The sequence below is a fragment of the Ctenopharyngodon idella genome, chromosome 19 (assembly GCF_019924925.1).
Source record: "Ctenopharyngodon idella isolate HZGC_01 chromosome 19, HZGC01, whole genome shotgun sequence".
Lineage (NCBI taxonomy): Eukaryota > Metazoa > Chordata > Actinopteri > Cypriniformes > Xenocyprididae > Ctenopharyngodon > Ctenopharyngodon idella.
The window spans coordinates 31,188,283-31,214,251 of record NC_067238.1 but is presented as its reverse complement, the minus strand read 5'-3'; the positions used below and the strand labels follow the sequence as shown (position 1 = coordinate 31,214,251).

At 37.4% G+C, this 25,969-nt stretch overlaps 1 protein-coding gene across 5 annotated transcripts in view; it reads left to right on the top strand.

Annotated features, from left to right (window-relative positions):
- The first annotated feature begins 1,829 nt into the window (after positions 1–1,829).
- The window catches only part of trps1 (trichorhinophalangeal syndrome I), a 128,908-nt gene continuing 104,768 nt past the window's right edge, over positions 1,830–25,969 (top strand). The window contains exons 1-2 of one of the 5 annotated variants that reach the window (XM_051872590.1): positions 1,830–2,128; positions 6,718–7,019. In XM_051872590.1, coding sequence (XP_051728550.1) covers positions 7,007–7,019 — 13 coding nt within the window. In that variant the 5' untranslated portion in view covers positions 1,830–2,128; positions 6,718–7,006. Of the gene's footprint in view, positions 2,129–2,241; positions 6,376–6,419; positions 6,578–6,717; positions 7,020–13,924; positions 14,551–25,969 lie in introns of those variants that run through there. The other 4 variants (XM_051872593.1, XM_051872591.1, XM_051872592.1 and 1 more) reach the window with 4 other exon arrangements.

Genomic DNA, 25,969 nt, shown 5'->3' with positions numbered 1-25,969 from the left:
TATGTTTTTACACAGTTATATATGAAGTACATATTCTACAAATTTATATGAATGTAATGAAAAGTTTATATTTTAGCTGCTGTGACTGTAACTTATCTTTTGGTCCAGTGGTATACAAATATTCAATGTAGTCTCTCGATGATCATAAAAACTGCATGCATAACAATTATACAAGAATGACCAAAATGCTGTTTACAATAGTTTTAGATGTAGTATAGTGTGTCACACCGCAGGACATGTCAACTTCCCAAAAGTGTTTCATGTTCAGCTCCCCTCATAGTTGTCAGAAACATCAACTATGTTCTGCTAATTATTCTGAAATTACCACCTGTCAGTAAATGTTCACAGAATGACAGAACGTTTCATTTCACTTATTTGGTTTCAGTTCTACATTGCTGAGCACTGTAAAAGTTTTGAATAAACAAATATGTTCCTAAAATCAGACAATAACATTTATTAATATATATTAATATGCATTCATCCCACAACATCCGTCAAAAACATTTTGATCTGCATTTATTAAACGTAGGCTATATATATTATGCTGTATATCCTCCGGCCAAATGTTTGTCAGGGGTTTTGCCCCTATTTTCTGACTTTTTAATAACCCGGGGGAGGCCAAAAAAAATAAAACATAACCCCTTTGAGAAAATTACAGCACGTCAACCCATTGCAATCTCAAAATTTGGCTGTGACTCCTAATTTAAACCAGTCAAAAAAAAAAAAAAAAAAAAAAAGGCAGTTGTCACGCTTTCTATCATAACTGAACTGTAAGCCAATTTATTTCACTATCATAACTTTGCACGATTAGGCCTATGATAGATAGATAGATAGATAGATAGATAGATAGATAGATAGATAGATAGATAGATAGATAGATAGATAGATGGATAGATAGATAGATAGATAGATAGATAGATAGATGGATAGATAGATATATAGATAGATAGATAGATAGATAGATAGATAGATAGATAGATAGATAGATAGATAGAATGGTTGGTTTAACGTAAAAAGTAAGTTACCTGGTTGCCTTAAAATTTTGAGTTAATTGAAATCAAAAATTTGAGTTAATACAATGAAGGTGATTGGTTTAATCAGCAGAAACTCAAAATATTATGTTATCTGAACCACATTAATTATTATTGAAGTTGATTTGACAAAATGAAAATGTGTTAACAAATCATGAATAGTGTGTAAACCAAAAGAGTTCTTGGTTTAACTTAAAAAAGTAAGTTACCTGGTTGCCTTAAAATTTTGAGTTCATTGAAATCAAAAATTTGAGTTAATACAATGAAGGTGATTGGTTTAATCAGCAGAAACTCAAAATATTATGTTATCTGAACCACATTAATTATTATTGAAGTTGATTTGACAAAAGAAAATATGTTGTGATAACAAATCATGAATAGTGTGTAAACCAAAAGAGTCGTTGGTTTAACTTAAAAAAGTAAGTTGCCTTTTTGAGTTCATTGGAATTAAAAACGTGAGTTAATACAAATGAAGGCGATTGATTTTAATCAACAGAAACTCAAAATATTATGTTATATTAAGTTGATTTGACAAAAGAAAAAATGTTGTAATGACATTATGAAAATATATTTTTTTTTACAGCGCAGAAATAATATAAAGTGAAATAATTTTCACACGGCATTTACCATTGTTTTTTTCCCTTTGCTGTCAGAATAGATGTGCGAACCAATGCTTTTTCTCACAGTCTATGGCGAAGTTGCAGAGCTTTTTTAGCGGTCACTGTCCCTTTAAGAGAGCGCGCTCTAGGGTGGCGCTTTCCTCCGCAAGGGCTTCTTGATATTAATAGTGTTGGTGTCTTGAAACTGACGTAATGCTTGGAGTCTGAGGTCCTGACAAGCGATAACATTTCTGATAAAGAACTGAGATCACTGCAAAAACCAACCTCCTTTTTTCCACCCCAGACTCAGGCGTTTTTACTATTAAACACAGTCTCCCAAGATTTCACGTGTACAGGAGCAATTCGCAATCTTACATCCCCATAAAAAAGAAATCATTCCCCGAGATCAACAAACAAACAACACAAAGACGCTTCATGGCTCACGCCAAAGCTCCACCATCTTTCAGACTGCAAAGACTATTGCAATTTAATCAACAGGTAAGGAGAAAGCGAATCAATGAGCATTGCGATCACGGCAGAAGAACGATGTGAATTTTAGCTGTAGTTCCTGATGTCTTTTAGGGGGTGAATGTTATGTAATGTTGAGAAGGGCGAAGGGATTTGGTGATGAATCAGTTGAGTGCTACTTTGCAATGAAAATAAGAGCACGGCTCTTCGGATTTCGGCGTGTGCCATTTGCGTTTTCAGGCTAAATTGTTGCACATTGAAATTGGCGACTTGCTACATCCCAGTAGTTGAGAGAAAACACAAGAAGAGGTTTTTGGATTACTTTTTCCTTCCCATTTCTTTTCAGCCATTTAATTCTGTTGTAACGCGTTTTGCGCAAGATACGTTAATATCCAGAATTTAGCAATATCGTGTGTTCTTTTTCCTCTTGTCGCTAGGCGCCTTTTATTCGCATTGTTTATGTGTTGCTAAACTAGCTAAACGGAGCATAGCTAAAGTTATAGAAAGTTTCATTAGTGTGTAGGCTACTGTTTTTGCGTAAATGATGCTTCGAGCTGAATGGCGCTTTCCACACAAACTTCGAAAACTTTCCGTAACTGATGTACGATAAGAAAACGCGTAGGCATGGCAACGCACTGAACGTTACACTTCATTTTCCACATACAAAGAGGCGCAGGTTGTTTACATGAGAGTCTACGGATCTTAACAGGGGTTTTATCGCTATTTTGCGGTTTTATTCGAAGGCAGGTAGCGAAAAGATGTATTTCTGTTTCGATGGAGCGATGGAGACGTGCGGCAAGTTTCTGAGGAAAAGTTTATGAATAGCGGTAACGAGTATTTCTGATTTGGATGTGTGTTTTTGTGAATTAATAACTAATGGAACGACTTTATATTTGTTTTAGCAACTGTGTGGATAACTTTAACACTTAGGTGTGAGGCTTGTAGCTCACAAAGTTTCTAATGGCGTGACCAAAGTGGCGTGATGGAGCTTATCACTTTCCAGAAACTTTTCGACAGAAGTATTTAAATCCTCTAAAATAAAGGCATGTATATAGAAATTGTACATTTTTTGTTTTGGCATGTACAGTAGTCTTTTCCCCCCCTTATCTTTTGTTGTTGATGTAATCCATCAATAGAAACTTTTTCTCAGTCAGTACAGACATTATGTATGATGCATGTGTATGTATATATACATATATATATATATGTGTGTGTGTGTTCATATCTTATACCTTTTGTGTGATATGAGTAACACTATTTGAACCTTCCTCAGTTCTGCAACTGTGGTAATGTTTCCAGTTAATATGGTTTTACAATCACTTTCACATTAGAATGTCATTATTAGCAAGTTTAAAAGTGTGTGGGAACAAGTATTTATCTTAAAACTGATAAAATCACCCACACTTCACTAAAAAATGTCCTGCAATGAAGCGTAACCTGTATATCTGATTGTTGTGATACAAAATCCTATGTTGGTTCCAGTAGATGAGTTGCGCTGTTTCCTGTAAACTGTGAAAGTTGCCACACTCGGGCAGTCTGGAAATGATATGCTCTCTTTTTCTGTCTTGAAATGGTTTGTCGGTAAAAGTTTCTTAATGACAAAGCCCGTGCAGGCAAATGCGGCTCATCATTTAGAGAAACTCACAACTGTACACATAGTTTCAGATACAGTCAACAGGGAACCTCATCTCTGTCATCATCAGTCACAATCACTTTATCATAACTCTTTTGCAGTTGCATGACTATTTTTTTATTCTTTAAGGACGTTTAAGTAGTTTTTTGTTGTATCTAAATCTAAAAATATCTCCATCTGCTTGGAATATTATTTAATTCCACTCAGATATGTTCAACGGTTTACTAGATTCAGTTCTCAGTCCACACAGAAGAATAAGATCCACATGAGTTGTCTGATAAGGCGCGTTTGAAGTGATTGAAAAGCTTGAGGTGTATTTGAAATGTAAATGACTCCACATCTGTGAGCTCTTTGGAGAGAGGCAATAGATCAGCGCTGTATAGTCAGGAACTTTACGGCTGACAAATGAATTTGGGCCTTGGTGGACGGAGAAAGCAGCAGTGGGGGTCTTTCATTTGTTCTTCGTGGCTTCTGAGTTTGCACAACTTCTTTTTGGGTTAACTTCTTGCCGCACCGAGATTTGCCACTTGTGTCCCTGCGGCAGATTCATGTGGCGTTGGTGCCGTTGAATAGAGAAAATAAATGGTAGGGGACTTTTTTTTAATGACAGAGATAGAGAATGGATCACGCTAACATATTAAATCCAGGTGTTTGCTTGCAAAAGAACATATTGTAAGTAGTTTTTGACTTCAAAAAATAGTCATTTTTTAGCATTCTTGGTTGCTAGAAAATATACTTGGACCAGATTATTATTTTTGCATATCATTTGTTGCTCCAAAGTGAACACAAACAAACTTATAAAAACTTTTTTTGGTAACACTTTATTTTGGGTCTTTTAACTAGCATGCATATTACAAGATTATTGGCTGTTTATTAGTACTTATTAAGCACATATTAACTATTCTTAACCCTACCCAATACCTAAACTTAACAACTAACTTACTAACTATTAATAAGCAGTAAATTAGGAGTTTATTGATGGGAAAAGTCATAGGTAATAGTGAATATGTGTTCCTTATACTAAAGTATTACCGTTTTTTTTTTAATGGACTGAATAAGTTTTAATTGTGATTATTATTTTTTAAACTTAGCATTGCCGTGAACGGCATAGTATTTTTTTTTTCCCCCCCAGCCAAGTGTTTTGAAATAATGCATCAATGACTTTAATAGAAATTCTTTTTGTTTTGTTTCTCGTGGTTAGAAATCTCCAAACACTGGAGACATGAAACTTTAGAATATATATTTTTTTGTACTCGCCTGATGAAATGCCAAGGTTTACAAAGAGACAGCTCCTGATAATTGGTACCCTTAAAAGCTTTTATAACATATATTTGATGTAGCCTGCATATGAATAGCTTGTCTTTTTTTTTTTTTTTTTCTTCGGATTTTCAAGAATAAAAGAGCCGCAGTTCACAGAGGTCGTCCCTTGTCTCGTCATATGCTTTTCATCCTGTTTTTAACAGTGTTTTGAAGTCACTAAATGGCTCTGGATGTGTGCTATAGACTTGTTATGGTGAGTTATAGCAGATATATTGTAGGACTCATGGATTTTCCTCACTAAACTTTCATGCAACATGAATGGATTTGATGCGAAATAACTAGAAAAGTGTGTGTTTTTTGTGTGGGCGGTTTATGAATCTAACATTGAGCTCAAGTTTTTGTCATCCGAATTAAGTGCTTTGAATTTAAGTGTTAAAAAAACGTATTTCTCACACCCGTCGTGGGAATGAAACACGAGGACCTTTGACCTGTGATGTCATAGCAATCTCCTTTATCCTGTGAGGGAAAAAGAATAGGTTTAGCTTCATGCATATTATATTTTGATGGCTAATTTTTACATGTCACAAATGCAGCTGAAGTGTATTTAACAACTACTCCCCAGATAAGACACAGTTTGGGTGTTTGACTCTGTTTGACATCACTTGTTAGGCTAATTATGTGGCGTGTAATATTTTAGTGGTTAGCGTACATCTGGTAAAGTTTGCTGACTGAAAACTCTCGTATTCCCAGTAGAGTTGTAGGTTGCAGTGCAAGCGAAGAAAAAGAAATCAAAGTTCCCCTAAATCTTCATTCTTACTCATTGACAAAAACTCTCTTTTTCTTTTTGGTTAAAGAATTAAAAATAACTGACATTTGTATTGCATAAATGCCAGATAAAGTGATGTGACGATAAACCTTTTATTGGTCGGATGTGTTGACATTTTGGCTGAGTGTGGTTTTTCAAAGCTGCTGGTTCCCGTTAGCTTTTTAACTAAAGTTAGAGTATCAATCAGTGTTTATTTGAGGTTCAAGCTTCATATCAAAAACTTTCTGAAAGTTTTCAAGTCAGATCTTCCAGCAGTGCCCACTTCCTCTCCTCCCCATTCCGACGTGCCGAGTTTACTTCGTCCACCGAACCTCCCGTCCGCCGGCCCCTCTGGAACGCTGATGAGTCAGTTTAGCCTTTTTCTTTCTTTCTTTCTTTCTCTTCTTTCCTTTCTATCACTGTGTGTGTTCTTTTACCTCGCAAACAGGTTTTCGTTTGGCTTTTTTCAACGTTTTTTTCTCATGGTGGCTGAACGTTCTCCGTCTGTGTGGTCTGGAGCCTGGTGCGGTTGACTATTGCTAACCTGACACAGGTTGGACAGAATGAGTCGAAGAAAAGGTTTGTAGGGGGGAGGGGTTACGGTGGTGGTGGGGGAGTTTTCCTCGAGAATGTTTGTTTTCCTGTTTCCAATTTGGTCGGCCAGAGGGCCCGTACTGTCAGAGCTCCCATTCATGAAACCTGCTGTCAGACTGCTTGAGTACATGACACAGGATTTCTCTCAGCTCTCTCTGCGTGTGTTGTGGTGTCCATGTTGCCATTGGTAGATCCTTCTTTTCTAAAGTTATTTTATTCTGTGAATGTTATGCACCTAGGTTTTTATATTATGACTTTCCCTCTTAAAAATGACTAAAAAGTTGCTGTTTACCCTATCGCTGAACATGTGTGGTTTTGTTGTTACAGTGATCGTGAAGAACGGTGTGGTTTGGTCACCCCTCGCCCCCAGGATCTTCTGCACCTGTGAGGTCTTCTGAGAAAAGGAAGTACGGGACGGCGCATTTCACAAGCAACGCACGTAGATCGAGTAAACTTTGTGAACACTGTGGGGAAAAAAATGGAATGATTCCCAGGCCAGAATGGATGTGGAATAAAGGATACCTCGGAGGGCTCCTCAGGGAAGGGTCTTTGGATACTCTGCCAGCTTTGATATCTGCCTCCCTGTTGGATTTGAGTGTGATAATGCTATAACCCAATGCTTAACAGAGGTATGTATACATGCGATTATGTGTTACAAAAACTGTTTTCTGGCGGTGTGTGGCATTGTGGTTTTCGATGCAACACTTGTAGCTCGTCTCCTGAACTAATATGTAGGATTAACGTGATTTTTGTCTTCAGGTTTTTAAGGGTGATGTAGCTTTAAGACTTTATTTATGGTAACTTTTAACCCAGTCTTCCTGTAGTTCAGGGCAGTAATCTAGACCGCTAGATAGCTCAAGCTGTTAAAGTGCTTTGATCTTCAGTAAGGCCATCATCCCCTGCTTTGGCGTTTATTACGTGGAACAGTTGAATTTACTGACTTTCTTTTCCTCGACTTTTTTTTTTTTTTTTTTGCCTATCTGTGGGTTTTCTCCAGGGTAATAAGAGGCCACACAAGCAGTACTTTCTTTGAGTTGTACATTTGTGGACCAGGTGATACTGTGGTCTGGTATTCTTCTCTGCCACTGTGTTTGTGGAACGCTGAACTTGACAGACTTACTTTCTTAATCGCTTATAAAAAAATATGCACAGCAGGATATAGATAAAGTTTGTTTTTGTACGTAAGTTATTCTTATAAATGTGCTTGATTATGTGTCACCCAAAAGCAGTAAGAAAACAAAATTAATAGTGTTTTAGATTGCATTATTTTTTTGTTTTTGATGCTCAGTTATTTACATCATAAATTGTCATAATTGCATTAGGAAATACCCCTGAGATTTTACTTATAAAAGTGGTTTTCCTACTCGCTCTGTACCGCACATGATTTTCAGTCGAGCTAATGAACGTAGAAATGCAATAATCTGAACTTCTAAAAGCGGCCGCATTCTTTGAGGTCTGGGTTGTGAGCAGTAGTCGTTCTTAAATGAGGTAATCTGAGAGTGTGTCGTAGCCGACTGTTTTCTCCTGTGCCGAAAAGTATAATAAATGACCTGTAACGGCCAGTGATTAGGGGATCTTGTCTTTGTGAGCGCTGCCACAGTGTGCCCTGCCGTTTCAGCAGAATTTGCGTAATGTTAAACATATGCCATCTTCTCCAGTCTGGATTTCAGGGGAAAACCTGCTCACGGGGATGGTGAAATGTGCTTGATGGTTTCGGTTGGTGTTAGACGTGGGGGTGAAGCTGAATGGCAAGATTAACCCCATGGTTCCTTCACCCAGAACTCTGACACAGGCTTCTAGGTCAAGGGTCACCTGAGATCCCTCAGTGCTAATAACGGGGGTCCAGGCAGGGGCCCCGATGGGGCTTACTGGGTTGTAAAAGACGAACAAACGCATTACACTTTTTTTGTTGCCTGAGTTTTGAGGTGTTTTAGTGAAAATAATTCTTTATGTTCAATTTAAAATTTTGCAATTCTAAGTGCACTTTTTAAAAAAAAAATAGTTTTCACGTTTTATTAATTTAAATGTTTTGGGATGCTGATGAGCATCATATTTACTCAACAGATTCTTCTAGGGATGCACAATATATATCGGCCACCATATCGGTATCAGCCGATAAATGTGACCCTGGACTACAAACCAGTCATAAGGGTCAATTTTTTATCATCTGATAAAATAAGCTTAATAAATAAGCTTTCCATTGATGTATGTTTTGTTAGGATAGAACAATATTTGGCTGAGATACAGCTATTTGAAAATATAGAATCTGAGAGTGCAAAAAAATCAAAATATTGAGAAAATCGCCTTTAAAGTTGTCCAAAGTCCTTAGCAATGCATATCCAATACGTTTTTGATATATTTACGGTAGGAAATTTACAAAATATCTTCATGGAACATTATCTTTACTTAAGATATAGATAAGATTAAAAATCTTTACCCTAAAGATTTTTGGCATAAAAGAAAATCGATAAGCTATTGCGATGAGCTATTGCTACAAATATACCTGTGCGACTTATGAAACTTGGTGTATTTGCTTTAAAACTGTGCGTAAGACCCAGACTAAACCTATAAATGCTAATTCATGGCTGTGTTATTTAGTCCAGCTGATGATTCTTCACTGTGATTTACTGATATTACACATTAAGCAGTATGTGGTGTGTTTGCACTAAAGTGGCCTATATTTTCAAATATTTTCTCAGCCCACTTTTAATTGCATCTAACCACCGTACAGTATAGGCGTTAGTTATGCTCATATCCTTATAGGTTCAGCTGTTATGCGCTGGAACATCTCTTTGACTTGCATGCCCGTTTTTGGGTATAAACATGGATTTATGCTGTGAGTTAAAGCTTATGCTTATTACTTGTACCTTGCTTTGTATAATTTGGTTGAGTTATGGTGGGGAAATTTGAGTGGTCTGCATAGTTCTCCAGTAGGTGCCTGTGTGATGTATGGCGTGCCAGCGTGCCGAGGGAGGCAGACGGCCAAATGTTTTCATAATGTTCATTTAAAAGTCTGATCATTCGCCTCCACCTTTTTGCAGTGCATATAGAAATGTTTGACGCAGCAAGAGTTTAATCAGCCACACAATGCTCAACCTCCAGTTTGTTACTTTTGAGGAAAATAACGCCACTAAGAGAAGGTAAAAGGAACTTTAAGCTGTAATGCATCTTTTTTTTCAGACGTGGAATTAGCATGCGAGTGTGAACCGGTTGCCACTGCAATGGAAATTCCACATCTATATGCGTTTCAGGCCTGCTAGATAAACAGCAGAGCCTTTACGAACTGAGAGGTGTCGGTCGTGAGCGCGCCTAATGAGACTCGCTAGTTTGACTCCAGTAAGAATATGGTGAGCCGAGTTATTACAGACTTTTGAGATAGTTGCAAAACGGCGGTAATGAGAGAGGACCCGAGGAGCGAACCTGCCCGCGAATGGCGATGCACGGGTCGTATTTGCCTGCCAATTAGCCCGATATTCCTCCACTCGCGTGGCACCTTCTTGCAGTAACCCCGAACCGGCACCGAACTAATCTAATTAGATCGAGAACACAAAAATTATCCCAGACCGCTGGCAGAACGCACAATAAGGGAGCAATTTATTCTCGCATGGTGTTAAAAAAGGAGGGAACGGTTGAGTGCAGGCCTGTTGTTTTTAGCGGATTGTTTCCGCGAGGCCTGCTCCATATGGTGTCGGAGAGGGGGAAAAAAGCCCTGGAGAAGGGGGTAAAGAACAAGGGGAAGCTGCAAAAACAAAACTTCTCCAGTCAACCCTCTCTAAATTAAAGGGTAATGCCGAGCACACCGCACACTCAGGAGTTGTTTGTTTAAAAAGCCAAACTGCATTAATCAACGTCTTCATCTTCATCGCTAACAGCATGATTAATCTGCTGTTTTTCCTCTCCGCCATTCTTTTTTTTTGCTTTCATTCTTCCTTTTTTTTTTTTTTTTTTTTTAAGTAATTGCCAATCCAATGAGCAGCTTTGACAGAGTGCTCCTGACCACATTGTTCACACATTGAGTGATGCCTGCACAGCGTCAGTGCACAGCAATATTATGCTTTTGGTTCAAAGCCCAGGTTCAGTAATGCAGATCGTATTACATGTTTCTGATACAATATTGTAGCTACTTTAACTCTCTGCAACATTTGCCATCTTCTCCCCTTAGACCCTCTCAGAAGCCAACTTTAGCGTAGTTGAATAGCGCCCAGAGGCCATTGACAGGAGCCTCATGTATCCTGGCCGTGTCTTTGGCAAACACAAACAGTAGCCTTCTAAAGATTTCTCCATTTGTTTAGAGGAAGTCCCAGAGGCTTGTTACTCTCCCCAACCCCCTTCTCTTGTGGCTATCAGATGTTTATCCTGTACAAGGAGGGCAATTTACAAATGTAAGTGTTGTCACAACACAGGAGGAGACAAAAGGCGTCACGTCAGGCAAGGATGCACCTCAGTGTAAGAGCGCCATTATTTTGCAGATTAGAAGGGTTCAGGTGAATGTGGGACTGAGGCCGTCCAGAGTGGCACAGCTACTGTTTGCTGTGATTTGTCTCCGTTCGGACTGGAGTTTAGGTCTCTCAAATGTCTGGACTTGATGATCGATTTAGATGTCATATAATCCAACTTCAAATGCTACTGTTGAGATTTTCAAGTAGGGTTTTGATAAAACAATAAAAGATGGTCATTATTTTTTCTTTGTGCTAGTAGTTTTTGATAAAAGTTATCACTTTCATTTGCAAGTGCTTAATGGCTGATTTCAGGCTTTAAGCAATACATTTTACACTGTTCCCTGATTTTTTTGGTGTCTATTTCTGATCCTATGGACTGTATAACATCACATATGTTCTGATTGGCCGTTATAGTGCTGCATCACACAGTATTTTCATTATGAACTAAAAGGTAGTTTACCAAAAAAAATGAAATATGATCATTTACTCATGCCATTCCAAACCTGCATGACTATCTTTCTTCTGTGGAACATATAAAAGCACATATTTTAGCAAGTTTTTTTTCTTGTGCATACAATGGAAGTCAATTCTTCAAACATCTTTCTTTGTGTTTTGCAGATGGAAGTTAGTTTAGAATGACATGAGGGTAATTAAATGACTTCATTTTTGGCTGAATTATCCCTTTAATGCTACCCACACACTACACAACTTTCTACGGTTGTCGCATTGCTGGTCTTTTCACACTATATAACTGTCTGTCATCACCGACGGCAGTTCCAGGCAAAACACATTTCACACTACAGGAATTGTATCGCAAACAGGTATAGATATTTAACCTGCTAAATATCTCTCAGGCGTCGGTGATGCATCTGCACTTGATTGCATATTTGATAACTCATAACATAGTGATTGTCAGTGAAGTGAAAGAGCACCGATTTGCCTCAGATTTGTTGGCGATGTCCATTAAAGGTGCAGTTTGTAATATTGACAGCTAGTGGTTGAAATGGGTACTGCAGTCCAAATTCAAAATATTGGAGAGAGTTGTTTCCCCGCTCCCTCCTCCTCAGACTCACGCGGGTTGCCAGATTGAGGACACGTAATTGACAATGTAAGGTGAGAAAACACTAAGTTGATGAGTCGATTTATATTTTAATATGCTCATGTTCATAGAGATTTTAGATGGATGCCGAGGCTTTTTAGGAAATCTGCGATTTCTGACCCAGTTTGTTTGCTGGCTTCCAATACGCGGTGTTTTCCGCCAACTGGAAACCCAGGGTGTCGAAAAACGATTGGGTAAATTGGCAGTGGGCGGAGTCACACAGACCAAAACAAAAACAGATGCTGCGTCTCAATTCGCATACTATTTATCCTAAATAGTATGTTGAAATTAGTAGCCTATTCCAAAGATACCCAGATTTTTCACTCTAATGGCTAATATTGCCCACACACCATTGCTGGTTGGACGAGGATTCCATTACAACTACAAACACGAATAAAAAGTTTTAAAAAACTACAAACATGGCCGATGTGCGAGTCCGACTGTTAAGTAGAGAGGTTTAGATAAAGGGGTTTGAGTGATTGATAATCAGTATCTAACCTGACGAAAATAGTCATTAACTTTTAAATGCATCATTATGCAAACACATGAGGAGAGTTCTCCATGAAAGACCCACGACTGGCAGATCAACGTGATGCTACATTTCTCTCCGAAATGGTAGGGAATTAAGTTAAATTGAATGTGGAGGTTTTTAACTGACAAGATGATTGACAGGGCAGTTAAAGCAGTGACAGGTTGCACGTAACTAAGCGACAGAGCTGTCCGTTAAAGACACAATTATGACAAAGTAGTATATCCCAAAGCTTGTTTGGTGTGCGGATTCCTTTTTTCCTGTTTTTCCTCATTGATTTAATCTACACACCCAATTATAAAGCTACTTTTTCATTTTTTTGGTGCAGATTTTTTTCTGCTAAACACTCAAAAGTATGTATTTTTTTCTTAGAGCGTAGTATAAGTAGGCGAATTGGGACGCAGCAAGAGATTCTGACGCGGAACGCACATTTCAAAGTAAAATAACTGGCTGTAGCATTGTTTTTCAGAGAAACGAGTATGTGAACTTAGCATGTTTCCTAAATATCTGCAAAAAATTACATACAGCACCTTTAACTATTGGCGAGCGTATAACCAGGGCAAAAATTACGAAAAGTTAGGGTCTGTAGTTTTAGCAGGAAGGCAGTGTGTCCACCAAGGCTAGCGTATTTTTCCAGTTGTTTTCAATGGGAGTGCTGCGTTTTTTAAAACGCCAGGAGCGTAACGAGGCGCTGAGCGCCTGTTTCACACTGAAGCGCTGAACGCTCAGCGTTTTTTATGGGTCGCCTCAAGTTGAAGAATGTTCAATTTTGGGTAAAGCGCAGCACTCATCACTGTCACTTTGTACTCAGCCGTCCAATCACAGTAGAGGAGGGGCGGGACAAATACAACACTGACCAACCACCACATTCTGCTTGTCAACAGATCACAACAACAAGCATAATAGAGCAAATATTGTATAGACATTTTTATATAGAAACAATACAGAAACAAACTGTGACATGAGATACTAGTAACACTTCCGCGGATATTGAGATTTCATATCATAGCAAGCATAGCGTCTCAACTGGAAAAAAAAAATAAAATAAAGAAAACGCTGCGCTGCCGAAGCAGTCTCAAGCATTCACAGCTAGGCGTTTTCAGCAGGCTATAAATGCTTTGGCGGACACACTGCCTAAAAATGTTTTGCAAATAAAGAAATTCATATTACATTTCAGGAAAAATGTGTTATAAAAACATGTACACTTATATGAGATGAAGACTTTTATTAGGCTCATTTCAGTAGCCAAATTTTTTTTTATTTTACATGTAGCAGGTCACCTCATGAAGACTGCCAGCTGAATACTGTTCATTTATTTCGGTAACCTTCCCATTATTGCCTGCTTTAGCTCGTAGACAGACCTTAAAAAGAAGTCTATGGTTAATGGGCGCAAAAAAAGTAATCACAAAATTTTTCGAATATCTTTCAGGCTTAGCAAACCAGACGCTAACTGTCTGTGGTCAGACTTCGGCCTCTGATAGGCATCAGGCTGCAGGACAGGAAGGCAGAAGCGGGTCCACTTTGTTAAGCACAACACTAGTGAGTCCTACAAGTCTCCCAGACTGAACTCTCCTGGCTGCACTTTGTCTTTGTCAAGGGGAAGATATAGAATTAGTAGCTTACCAGGCATCCCTCCCCTCCCCATCACTACCCGCACCATCCCATAACTCTTCTGGCAGGCCCAAGGAGCTGGTTCTTCATCTGTGGAGGCCGCCACTCTCAACACCTATTATGGTCAATGGGCCTGGGTCCCTGTCAGGGCCTGCTGCCTTTTTGATTCACCACTCGCCTCGGATTCTTCCCCAGGTCGCCGTCTTTTTTCACCATGTCTTCGACTTCCAGATAGGAGATAAAATATCCATAAACAGCACTTGAAAGAGAATGTAAATGTTTATAGGCTTCCTGCAAGACTTATCTGATATTGTTCTTATTTATATGTCGGGGTCGGTTGACTTGGAGGCGGTCAGGACGGCCAAACTGGAGCCAAGCAGCTTTTAGTGCTCCTTCGGCTCGGCCCTGCCAATTGCAGCATGGAGGGGGGGAGATTTAAGCGGACAGTTGGACGGACCGAGCCAGTGACACCAGGCTGGAAAGTATGTGGTAACAATACAACTATGATTCGCTTCAGCACCTCCCACGTCCTGCTACCTAAACTTCGCTCCAATGTAGGGCATTATTTGGGCAATCATTTCTCGTCCTGTAGTTATATAATGAAGAAGCAGTGTTTCTCAGCCACTTCTATGAGGCAGCTGGGTCTTTCTCATATGTTTGGCGCAGTTTTGAATGTATCTTGAGGCAGCTGGTGATACTTAAAACAATTTCAGATCTATTTCGAATTATCTTCTCTCTACATCATGTGGATTACTCTAGATTCGCATTCCCTGAACAAACCTGACACCGTACGTTACCTCTTTTCTGGCATTAAACGGAACGCCAAAGCGCTCAGATTCCCCATGCAATATAGCTATGCCATAAATCTGCGTGCTACGACCTGCATGCTATAGCTAACTGGGGCGATGACTCTATAGGAAGCTGTTGAGTGGAGAGCCAGGCGCTTGTGTAGGCGTCTGGGATTGGATTTGTCAATTGTGCTGATATGTTGAGGGCGATCCGAGCCCCAAGCACTCCACTCAAGGTAGAGAGAGAGAGAGAGAAACGTAAAAGCTCTCTAGCAAACAGTCATGCACTCACATGCACTTGCATGTACAGGCTTTACAGTCATTATATTGAGAGGAAACGTGTAATATTTGCTCTTATACAGGTACACAATTGCAACGAGACCAATTATGGCACTCTAGCACAGTGGAAACCACACATATGCGCGCACAGACATTATTACCTGACCTTTTCACTGACAAAGACATTTCTAAAGAGAAAGAAAGCAACATTTTGCCATCTTAAACAATTATAAGAGGGTTATAAGAGCCAAAGAGGTTTGCATGATAACAAAATTTCAGCAGCAATGAATTTTTCATGATTCTTAATACCAATTTTGATACGACAGCAATATATGCAATGGAACACACTAATTTAAAAGTTAAATGTCAATGTAAATATTAACAAATTAAATTAATACAGTAGCATGTAGCCTCCAAGTATTGGTATGCATATCTAATAATAATAATAATAATAATAATAATAAACAATAAATATATTATTAATAGTTGTTGTTGTTATTAATAATAACTAAACAATTAAAATAAATAGAAAGAAATAAAAAGTAATTAATTATTTATAATAACAACTATTAATATATAGTTTATTTATTAGTCAAACCAAAAATTATTCAGACATTTTTGATATTTTTGATATATTTTTACTAGTGGGTTCAGGACATTATAGTTCATTTATGTAAGTGAGGATAGCAAAATAAAGTAAACTGTGACATATTATACCCAAAAATTCTTCATACAGTGGACTACCGGTAAAATTTATAAAAATTTGGAACCAAAAATTATCCAGACACTTTGACCTTAAGTGTTATCTGACATAATTAATTATTTTTTTCTGACACAGTTTAACTCTGAGATCTTGTCGTATTTTATTACTATTTTTTTTTAAACTGTATTAATGAATGAAATGTTCAAGGTGTCTGAATAAATTTTGGTTTGACTGTATATAATAATAATAATAATATATATATATATATATATATATATAAAAAAAGTATTTAAAATATATATATATATTAATTACATATTAAATAGTTTTTAGTATTTTCTATTTATTTAGATTATATAACATAACAGGAGTATTTTTTGTAACTTAAATACTGAAAAGGAAAATTATGTCACTATTTTTAAGATATTAAATTAAAATTTATATTTTTTATAGTCATAAAAAACTATAATTCATTTCATTAGCCTAATTTTGTGTGCACGTCACAATTTTGTCATTCAGAATGACCAGAGCAATATTTGCGATGCAATACAATGATATTCTTCTCCCTGAGCAAAATTTTAGTCACATGACTTGAACGCACATCTAGGAATTTATTTCCACCGTGGTTTATGTGCATGTGTTTTTATCAAATAAAAAATCTATCCACCTTAAGTGAGCATTTAAGCTTTTTTTTTTATGCACAGTTATTCAAATCTTGGCATTTCTGTTGTTATGCAATTTCTCAAACTTTTCCAAAAAAATATGTGGATAGAAACTCGGCTTCTCTGTTTTCTGTACCAAATTGAGTACTTTGTACAAACAATACTGAAAGACTGAAAGAAAGACTAATATTGAGGTTGTGATATTGTTTTTAATATTGACTTTTTTGTTGGTAGCACTTTATTTTAGGGTTCAATTCTCACTATTAACTTCTTGCTTATTGGCTTGCATATTACTAGGATATTGGCTGTTTATTAGTGCTTATAGAGCACATATTAATGCCTTATTCTGCATGACCTTATTCTACATCTCTTAATCCTACCCAATACCTAAACTTAAATACTACAAAAACTTCCTTACTAACTATTAATAGCACTAAAGCAGTAAGCAGTAAATTAGGAGTTAATAGTGAATATGTGTTCCCCATACTGGAGTGTTACTGTTTTATTTAGTACTACTGACTATTTTTGTCACTACTTCAGTTTTTTTGACATCCCTACCTCACAGTATTACAACTGTATTTTACATCACATGTGATCAAGCGCTCAAATCCTGCAGGAGTGTTTCCCGTCTTGAGCCGGCCACGTTCACCGAGCCTAATGATATGCGGCCTACTTCTCATGGCAAAAAGGCAGCGTGACAGACAGTTTGTGTTATAGATAGTGGTGACTTCAGACCTCTGCATGTCTAAGGTATCATCTCCGTCCTCAGTTTACTTCAGCCGTCTTGTTTGGGGGTGCCCTTTCTGCTAATAGTACGAATAGCTCAAGACCTAGTCGAGAGCAAATGAGGTGGTGTATTTTATCATCTAGCTCCTGCTTTCGATTTCTTTTCATGAGAAGTTATGGTACTTTTTCAGTAACAAGTAAATATTAGAGCACAGAAATTAGTTCTGCTTCAGTAACTGTTGAATGAGGTGGAGTTCCCATGATGAGAGAGACAGGCAGGTAAGTCTTTGCATAAGGATCACAGATGGTATCAGAGGGTGTGGTTGTTTCTATCAAACAGCTCTGATGACTAATCAGTCCCAAGGCTATATGGCATTTGAAAGGAGAATTATTGTACTAAGCAAATAGAAAAATCTTGTACAACCAGTGTGATGGTTGAACTGCTTCTCTTTACATAGAAAAATACTGTATGTACAGCACATATGATCTGATGCTTGGTAGTTGTTGGTCCTTTTTTAGCCATGTTTACTTAGGCAGTGCGAAGTACAAGGGTGGAGATACGAACAAGTTGCAACTAACAAAGAATATTGCGTTTGTGAAGAAGGTTTATTTGAACTATTTGTGAACTACACGTGCTCAAAGGACCTGCCTGTACTCTAACGCTTAGCATCAGCAGCTTTTATACTGATGAATCTCAAGGTTAAAGCCCTTATTGCTATGTTAAGCGAGTCTTTCCACACATGATTATGTGCAAATATTTTGTCGGAGATGCCAGGTGACATACCTGACTTTCTCAAAAAGCACTTAATCACATCTGATCACGTTTGGAGTCTCTCCAGAGAGCTTGTATTGCTACAAGCCTCGCTGTCACAATCTGCCTCTGGTTGTGGTTCTCTGGGCAATGTGATGAAGATAATGGGTTTTTTTTTTCCTACAGTGGCTAGAAAATATTTCCTCAGCTTCCTCGGCAAGTGACATTTTGTAAACGATGCGGCTGTCACAACCTTTGGCCTTTCACATTCAGCCAAACCAGTGTCGACTTCTTCTTAAAGGGATGTTCCAGAGTGTTTGTTTGTGGTGTAGTGTTGATTATCACAGATGTTTTTTCAATTATACTAATGGAACTATACGTGTTTTTTTAATTTAAAAAAAAGAAATGAAAGCTACACAAATGCAGTTAAAATATTTGTTTATTTGTAATGTAAAATTGTAATTTTACAACAGTGTCTTTTGCATATGTACCTCATGAAAGTTTACATATTTTACATGGTCATCAAATAATGGATTTTTATGGAAAAGATTGTTTGTGTAGTAGTTTCAAGCTTTAAAGGGGACATATCATGAAAATCTTTTTCTGTGTTTAAGTGCTATAATCGGGTCCCCTTTGCATCTACCAACCCAGAAAAGGTGAAAAAGAGCAACCCAGTAACTTTGTTTTGATATTTGCACCAAAGATTAACATGACGACACATGATAGTCGATGAGTTGAATCAACTCCACAGCAACTACATAAATTTATCCACTAACAATTCCAAAAATAACTTCTTCCTGAGTCTCTCCATCAGTGTCCGACAATGTAAGGGTGACCACCGTTACTGACAATCCTCATTTTGGCTGCGTGAGATTCTCCAGCTTTGTTGTTGTTGAGCAACCGAAGCGCGAGCTGTTAAAGCTCCGCCCTCTTCTTGAAAGCGGGCCGGGAGCAGCAGCTCATTTGCATTTAAAGGGACGAAAACAAAAATGGCGTGTTTTTGCCCACACCCAAATTGGGGCAAATTTGACAAGCTATAATAAATGATCTGTGGGGTATTTTGAGCTGAAACTTCACAGACACATTCTGGGGACTCCAGAGACTTATATTACATCTTGTGGAAAGCGGCATAATAGGTCCACTTTAAATATGTTTAAACTGATGGACAAATCTGAATTATTTTCGACATTATGCCACAAATGCTGTTGATATAACTTGACTTGAACCTGGAACATTCCTTTAACTCTGACTCGAACGAAGACCCCGGGCTTTGAAGTTTATTTTCAGACTCGCATGCATGATATTACTGTTAGATTTACATGTGATAAAACACCTCAACTCTCAGTCTTGTTTTTTTTTATTTACTCAAAGAGTTCCCCAGCCTTTTCTGTTTGTTTAGTGGAAAGTCAGGTAGTCGGTTTAAAAAGGCTAGAGCCCTATAATGAGTTTGTGAGTGTTACTTTAGAGAAGCCTGAGGTATGTCGCAACGTTTTGTGCTTTTAACTCAGAGGGGAAATGCATCTGAAGCTGTGGTTTACTGTTGGTTTCACACTGTAGCTGCAACGGCTTGCTTTGAATAGTAAAAAAAATATCATTGCAGCTCAGGAGGAGAATCAGCTTTATTTAAAACTTTCTACCTGTTCAGGTTTCTTTTTGTTAAACTCCCATTCAATCATCATCTCAGCCCGTCTGAAATCTCTGGATCTCTTATCTTGAGGTGCGTCTCAGAATGACTCCATGTTTGGTGGGCTGCAATCATCCGTTTCCTTCTGGGTAGGACATCAGGGAGATGTCAGCTCGTAAAACCTCATAACCATTTCAATCATCAAGGTGCAGAAAAGGAAATTAAAGCTATTGTTCTGCCTGCAGGGCCGTTTTAAGTGTCTGCGAGTCCTTCATGGGAAAGTTAAAAAACATCACAGAGCAGGAGGTGTTTCTGCTACTCCATAAACGGAGGAGTGTGAAAAGAGGAGAGCGGCCCAGCGCAGGGGGAGAACAGAGGAACCCGAGCAGAAGTGATTTCTCATCAGTGCCTCTGGGCAGCACATTGTGCAATGAACAATCACGTCTGACTTTTCCTGTTGCTTAATAAAAATATTTTTAGATGGGTACTACAGCACTGCTTGAAGTGTCACATGTGGCGTGACTTGCTTTCTGAACTGCAGAATTTCGACTTCTTGCAAAGCATAGTTTGGCAGTTAATTAGTTGTGCTGTTTATATAATGCACTGCAAACCCGAATAAGTTGGCAAAGCTCAAAACAAATTGAAGTAATCAGTCAAGAAATTCAAAGTTTAAGTAAGCAGAACTGGCGGATTTAAATTTTGTACTCATACATTTTAAACACTACTAAATCCCCCACTTAACATTAATCTTGCACAAAAAACATTATATATCACTTAATTTTAGCATTTACTCTCCCTTTCAAGTGTCATGGCAAAGCATGCTGGGAAATAGAAATCCCAGCCCAGATTCATGTAAATTTAAGTTTGCCTAAATTAAAAGAAACAAGTTCATAAAACTCAAAACAATGAAACTATTCAGATTACTTAAAATGTGTCAGTTTTGTGAACTCAAAAGAAAAAGAAAGTTCTAAATACTCATAAAAGTTCATTTGATTGAACCAGTTTGTTTAATTTGAGTTTGTCCTACTCAAACCAGTTAATTATTTTGAGCGTTAGGGTTTACAGTGTGTCTCTTTATTTATTTTGTTGTCTTAAATTGACTTCCCATTTTTTAAAAGATTATTCAACCACAGGGCCCCAGGGCGATCAAAAATATTAATTTGAGAGTGATATTATTGCTTAGATTGCCACTGGCGACAATATAAATTTATGTTATGATTTAAAAATGCATGTTTTTTTACGTTTCAGTGAAACAAAAATATGTTTCGCTCACAGCGTTGAGGCGAGCGCCAAAATGCGCATAGGGAAAGTGAGGATCAGCTTTCCATGTCAGAAAAATGTCAAAAAATTAGACTTTTTCAAACTGTGCTCATTTCTGTCGAATGCTAGCGACACACAAAAGCAGTTGTGCCAGCATGAGAGAGAGAGAGAGAGAGAGAGAGAGAGAGAAACTATGGAAAGTGAATGAAAACCCAAGTAACAGTGCAGAAAGGCAGTGTTTATTTCGTGGAAACAATGTGGATAAACTACAACAGGTAAACACGTCAGCTGTGTGTATGGTAAAAATATAGTTAACAATTCTTGTTTTTAATCGATACTGATATGGATTCTTATTCTCAATCTTTTAGTCTATGCTGTTTTCTGTTGATGTGTGAACTTTAAAGTATTTGCCATTTAATAATCATGAAAAGTTTTGTTACTTTTAATATGTCAGTTTTAATGTTTGTTACTTTTAATAATCAAAGTCTCAGCTTTACAATTCTGTCAATTTTATCATGAAATACAATCAACAAATTGCATTTATTGACACAGGAAAAAGCATACAATGACTACAACATAATCAGTTATTAATATTTTCTAGGTTCTCTCTTGTTTTTGCATGTGTTCATAATTACTTTGTATGACAGCCTGGACAAAAATTATGTCGTCATAATTTGGCAAGTTTCATTGTGTTATTATCACAAATAAAACATTTGACTCTAAGCACAACTACGCAATATGCTTACAAAATCTTTAATGCATTTTTAATAATTTCAATAAAGGGGGAAGATGTTAATTTTCCTAGGCTGGACATCACTTTTGACCACTACTATAAGCAACATATAAAATCAACATAAATCACAATTGGCCATAAAATAATTTTTTCTACTTTGTAATCTTTAATCAAAATTCCATAAATTGCTCTTCCTCTAAAACAAATTTCCTTTTCCGCCAATATCTCAAATAGTTATTTAGGCAATGTTGTAGCATGCATTTCTGATCTATAATGCCCGCTGTTCTCCATCCAATCAATTTCTAATGCATAAATAAGTCCTTTCCCCCCCCATTGATTCTCCTGTTTCACTCTAACATTACGGAAGTAAATTGTGTTGCGACCGGCAATTCACGTAAACTTTAAAAAGCAGCTATTTCTCAGGTCCTTCAAGTTCCATGAGGTCTTTCTTCCCATCTGTCTCTCCTTCCTTTCTCTCTATTTTCTCACACACACACACACACACACACACACACACACACACACACACACACACACTCACACATGCACGCTCTCACACACGGTGGCGTTGGCGGAAGCCTGTTATCTGCAGTTCTCTCTAGAGCGCGTGATCCCTGCCCCTCTCTGGCAGCTCGGGGCCTGTGATCACAGGAAGCTTAAGGGAAGCAGTTGTTCTCTGTTGTCTCCGGTTCTAGCGTGCGCTGATTGAGTGCACAGAGGCCAGGTCATTCAGACAGGGGCCTCCGCTCCTCCCCCTCCACACTGCCTGGCTGGAAGGTCGATTGGGAAAAGGTTTGGGAAAGACTGTTCTGGTATAATGACACTCTGACCAGGAGGTTCTGGGATTTGCAAATTAAGCAGGTAGTTGTGAACAAGGCGACTGTGTGATGTAAGGTCACGTGCAAGTTAGAAAACCAGAGTCTTATCACGTCAACTTATATTTTTGGCCTTTTTATGGCTTTATTGGATAGAACAGTGTAGAGATCAGACAGGAAAGCATGGGGTGGAGAAAGAGGAACAGGATTGGCAAAGGACCTTGAGCCGGGGATCTAACTTGGGTCGCCGGAGCGCTGCTCACGAGACTGTAAGCTCTGACCTCATCATAGCTTTTTCTCAGAAATTAAAAGCATGCTGGTTAGAGGTCAACCGATACTTGCTGATATTACATATATATTAGTGTCTTAATTTTTTCAGTTTAATGTGTTAAAAATATTTAACGCAATTAATGCATCATCCATCAGAATTTGGCTAGTGTTACATAATATGATCACGCTCTTATTCATGCAGATGCTTTTAAACTATTCAAGCACGCGCTGTCTGTGAATGTTGTGTCATGTGACACACACGGCTCGTGTTCACAGAAAGATGCACACCAGTATGGAGCTCTCTTTTGCGCTTGAACAAACAATAGCACACAGAATTATGCCAAAATGTCCGTTATTTCGAGTATCCTCATAAGAGCAGAGTTAAATGAGTTAAATAAAGTCTTAAAAGACCTTAAAGAGAAAATGAGATCCGCGTCACGTTCGGCAGCGGCAGCTCTTAAAGTGACAGCAGCCTAATAAACCAGTTGCTGTGATGTCTGTCTTTAATGTTAATCAAAGAACAAAGATAACAGAGAAAATTGTAGCTTTAATAAGGATTAATCTATATTTAATTTATAATTTATGCAGCGTTATGCAGTGAAGACTGTAAAGTGTTTGATAACTTTATTCAATTTCTGTTTATTTCCTACCTGTTAGAGGAAGGCCACAGTTAAATATGACATTTATTATAATGGGTTTGTGTGAAGATTGTTTTAAGTTCACTTAAATTAAAAGATGTTATTTTTTTAAAGCCTACAAAATGTTGAAATTGATAGCTTTTAGTTATTCTGTAATGTTGAATGTCTGTAATTAATGTTTTAAATAGATTCATCATTAGCAGTATTAGTATCAGTGATACTGGGCTTCATTCATAAAAAGATGCCATTAAACAAATATTTAAAATATACGGTCTTTTAAGTTGTTTCTATATTAATTTGAAATTATTACAATATAAAAATATTAAAAACTCCAATGTTAATCGCAATTAATTACAGGAAAAAATGTGAGATTAATTAGTTAATGTTTTTTAATCAATTGACAGCATTAATACTGATTTAATCAAAAATACAATAATAACAGTAATATTGTGAAATAATATTTAAATTTAAAATGGTTTCTGTTTAAATATATTATATTTTTTCCAGTCTTTGTGTCACATGATCCTTCAGAAATCATTCTAATATGCTGATTTGCTGCTCAAGAAACATTTCTGATTATTATCAATGCTGAATAATAATCATATATTTTTTTGGGAAACCCAATAGATTCTTTCAGGTGAAAAGAAAGTTCAAAAGAGCTGCATTTATTTGAAATAGAAGTCTTTTGTAACATTATAAATGTCTTCACTGTCACTTTTGATCGAGTTAATGTATCCTTGCTAAATAAAAGTATGTTTCTTTCAGAAAAAATTCTTACTGATCCTAAAATAACAAATATTCAGCATTTGATTTCAAAAGCAACTACTGGTAAATCATTAATGCTGAACACTTGTAGCAGCTTCCTCTATATTCAAATGTTATAATGACATATTGGAAGGTCTGTCGAGCATGTTATGGTTGAGTGCAACAGGTTTACATGTTCAGCAGTTTGACTTTAGTTCAGTTGATTAAGAGAAGAAGCAGAGGGAGGTGGGTTAAAACCCTGCCAGCATCGCCAAAGGCAACAGTTTTTGGTGGTGCGTCTTTGATGTGAATGAGTTCTCATGAATAAACATGAAGGGGGGTTGTGTTGGTTGTATTGTGTACCGTTGACATGCCACGTAAAAAAGGGAAAAAAAAGTCACAGAGAGGCAGTTAGTCACGGGCCCTTCTTATTGAGCACGTCACCCTTTCACAAGCTGCCTCATGGAAGGAAAACAGGGGGTGAAGAGAATTATGGGAAAAGCTCTTTATGTTTGACATGCCAACCCCTCCTCTCTCCTTACTCCACAAACTCTCTCTCTCTCTGTCTCTGACGTTTCTCTGTCACTCTTGTACTTTCTCCCCCTCGCATACTGAAACGTCACACCGCTTAAGGTGAGGGGACTTCCTGTCACAGAGTTGTATGTTTTCAGGCTGGATGACTCCAACACAAACACGTATGAATGAAATCATCCCCTGCAGGTCCGTCAACTTTAAATCTTGTGTTTAATGCACACACTCTAAAAAATGCTGGGTTGTTTCAACCCAAATTTGGGTCAAATATGGACAAACCCAACTTTTGGGTAAAAAAATTACTTAAAAAATTTAACCCAACGGTTGGTTATGTTCATATTTGACCCAAATTTGGGTTGAAACAACCCAGCATTTTTTAAGAGTGCATCAGTAATTAAGAAAGAAGATAAAGATGTACAGCAAAATATTAGTGAGGTCGAATTTTCTACCTATACACACACATATATATATATATATATATACCTTTTTATATACCTTTTTTTTTTAAGAAAAATACATGTATATATGTGTGTGTGTGTGTATGTATATATATATATATATATATATATATAATACAAGTATTAATTTACTTAAAAATATATATATATTAAATTAAAAAAGTGACAGTAAAGACATTTATAATGTTCTAAAAGATTTGTATTTCAAATAAATGCTGTTTTTTGAACATTCTATTAATCAAAGAATCTTGGAAAAAATGACAAATATATCACCAGTTTCCCCTAAAAATCAAAAAATGTTTCTTGAGCAGCAAATCAGCATATTGGAATGATTTCTGAAGGATCATGTGACACAAAGACTGGAGTAATGATGCTGAAAATTCAGCTTTGCATCACAGGAATAAATTACATTTTACTACATATTCACATAGAAAACAGTTATTCTAAATTGTAAAAATATTTCAGTTTTTTTACTGTATTTTTGGATCAAATAATTGTAGCTTTGGTGTGCAAAATATCTTACCAACCCCAAACTTTTGAACGCTAGTGTAGCTTCTCAAGTCTATTTTTTCCTTCCCTTGTAACTCAGGAATCATAAAACCTGGCTATCTTCATGGAGTTTTAATGAGGAACACCATAGTCCTCTTTGCTATTATTTCTCCCCCTTTTTTCCCTTTGCATGCTGATATTTCAAAGTCAGTGGAATATTGGGCGTAGCATAGATCGGCGTTCCCGGACATCTGTATGGAGACAGATTTTGGCAGTCCACGCCTCCTTCAAAGGCCTTAGTGTTGCAGTGGCAGTATTCGTTTTTTATCTTCCTCCTCTCGCACTTTGAGGACGAGAGGAGATTAGTATGCCGTTCCACACACGCACACACACATACGCACACCCTGTGAAGAAAGCCCTGTGTTCTGGC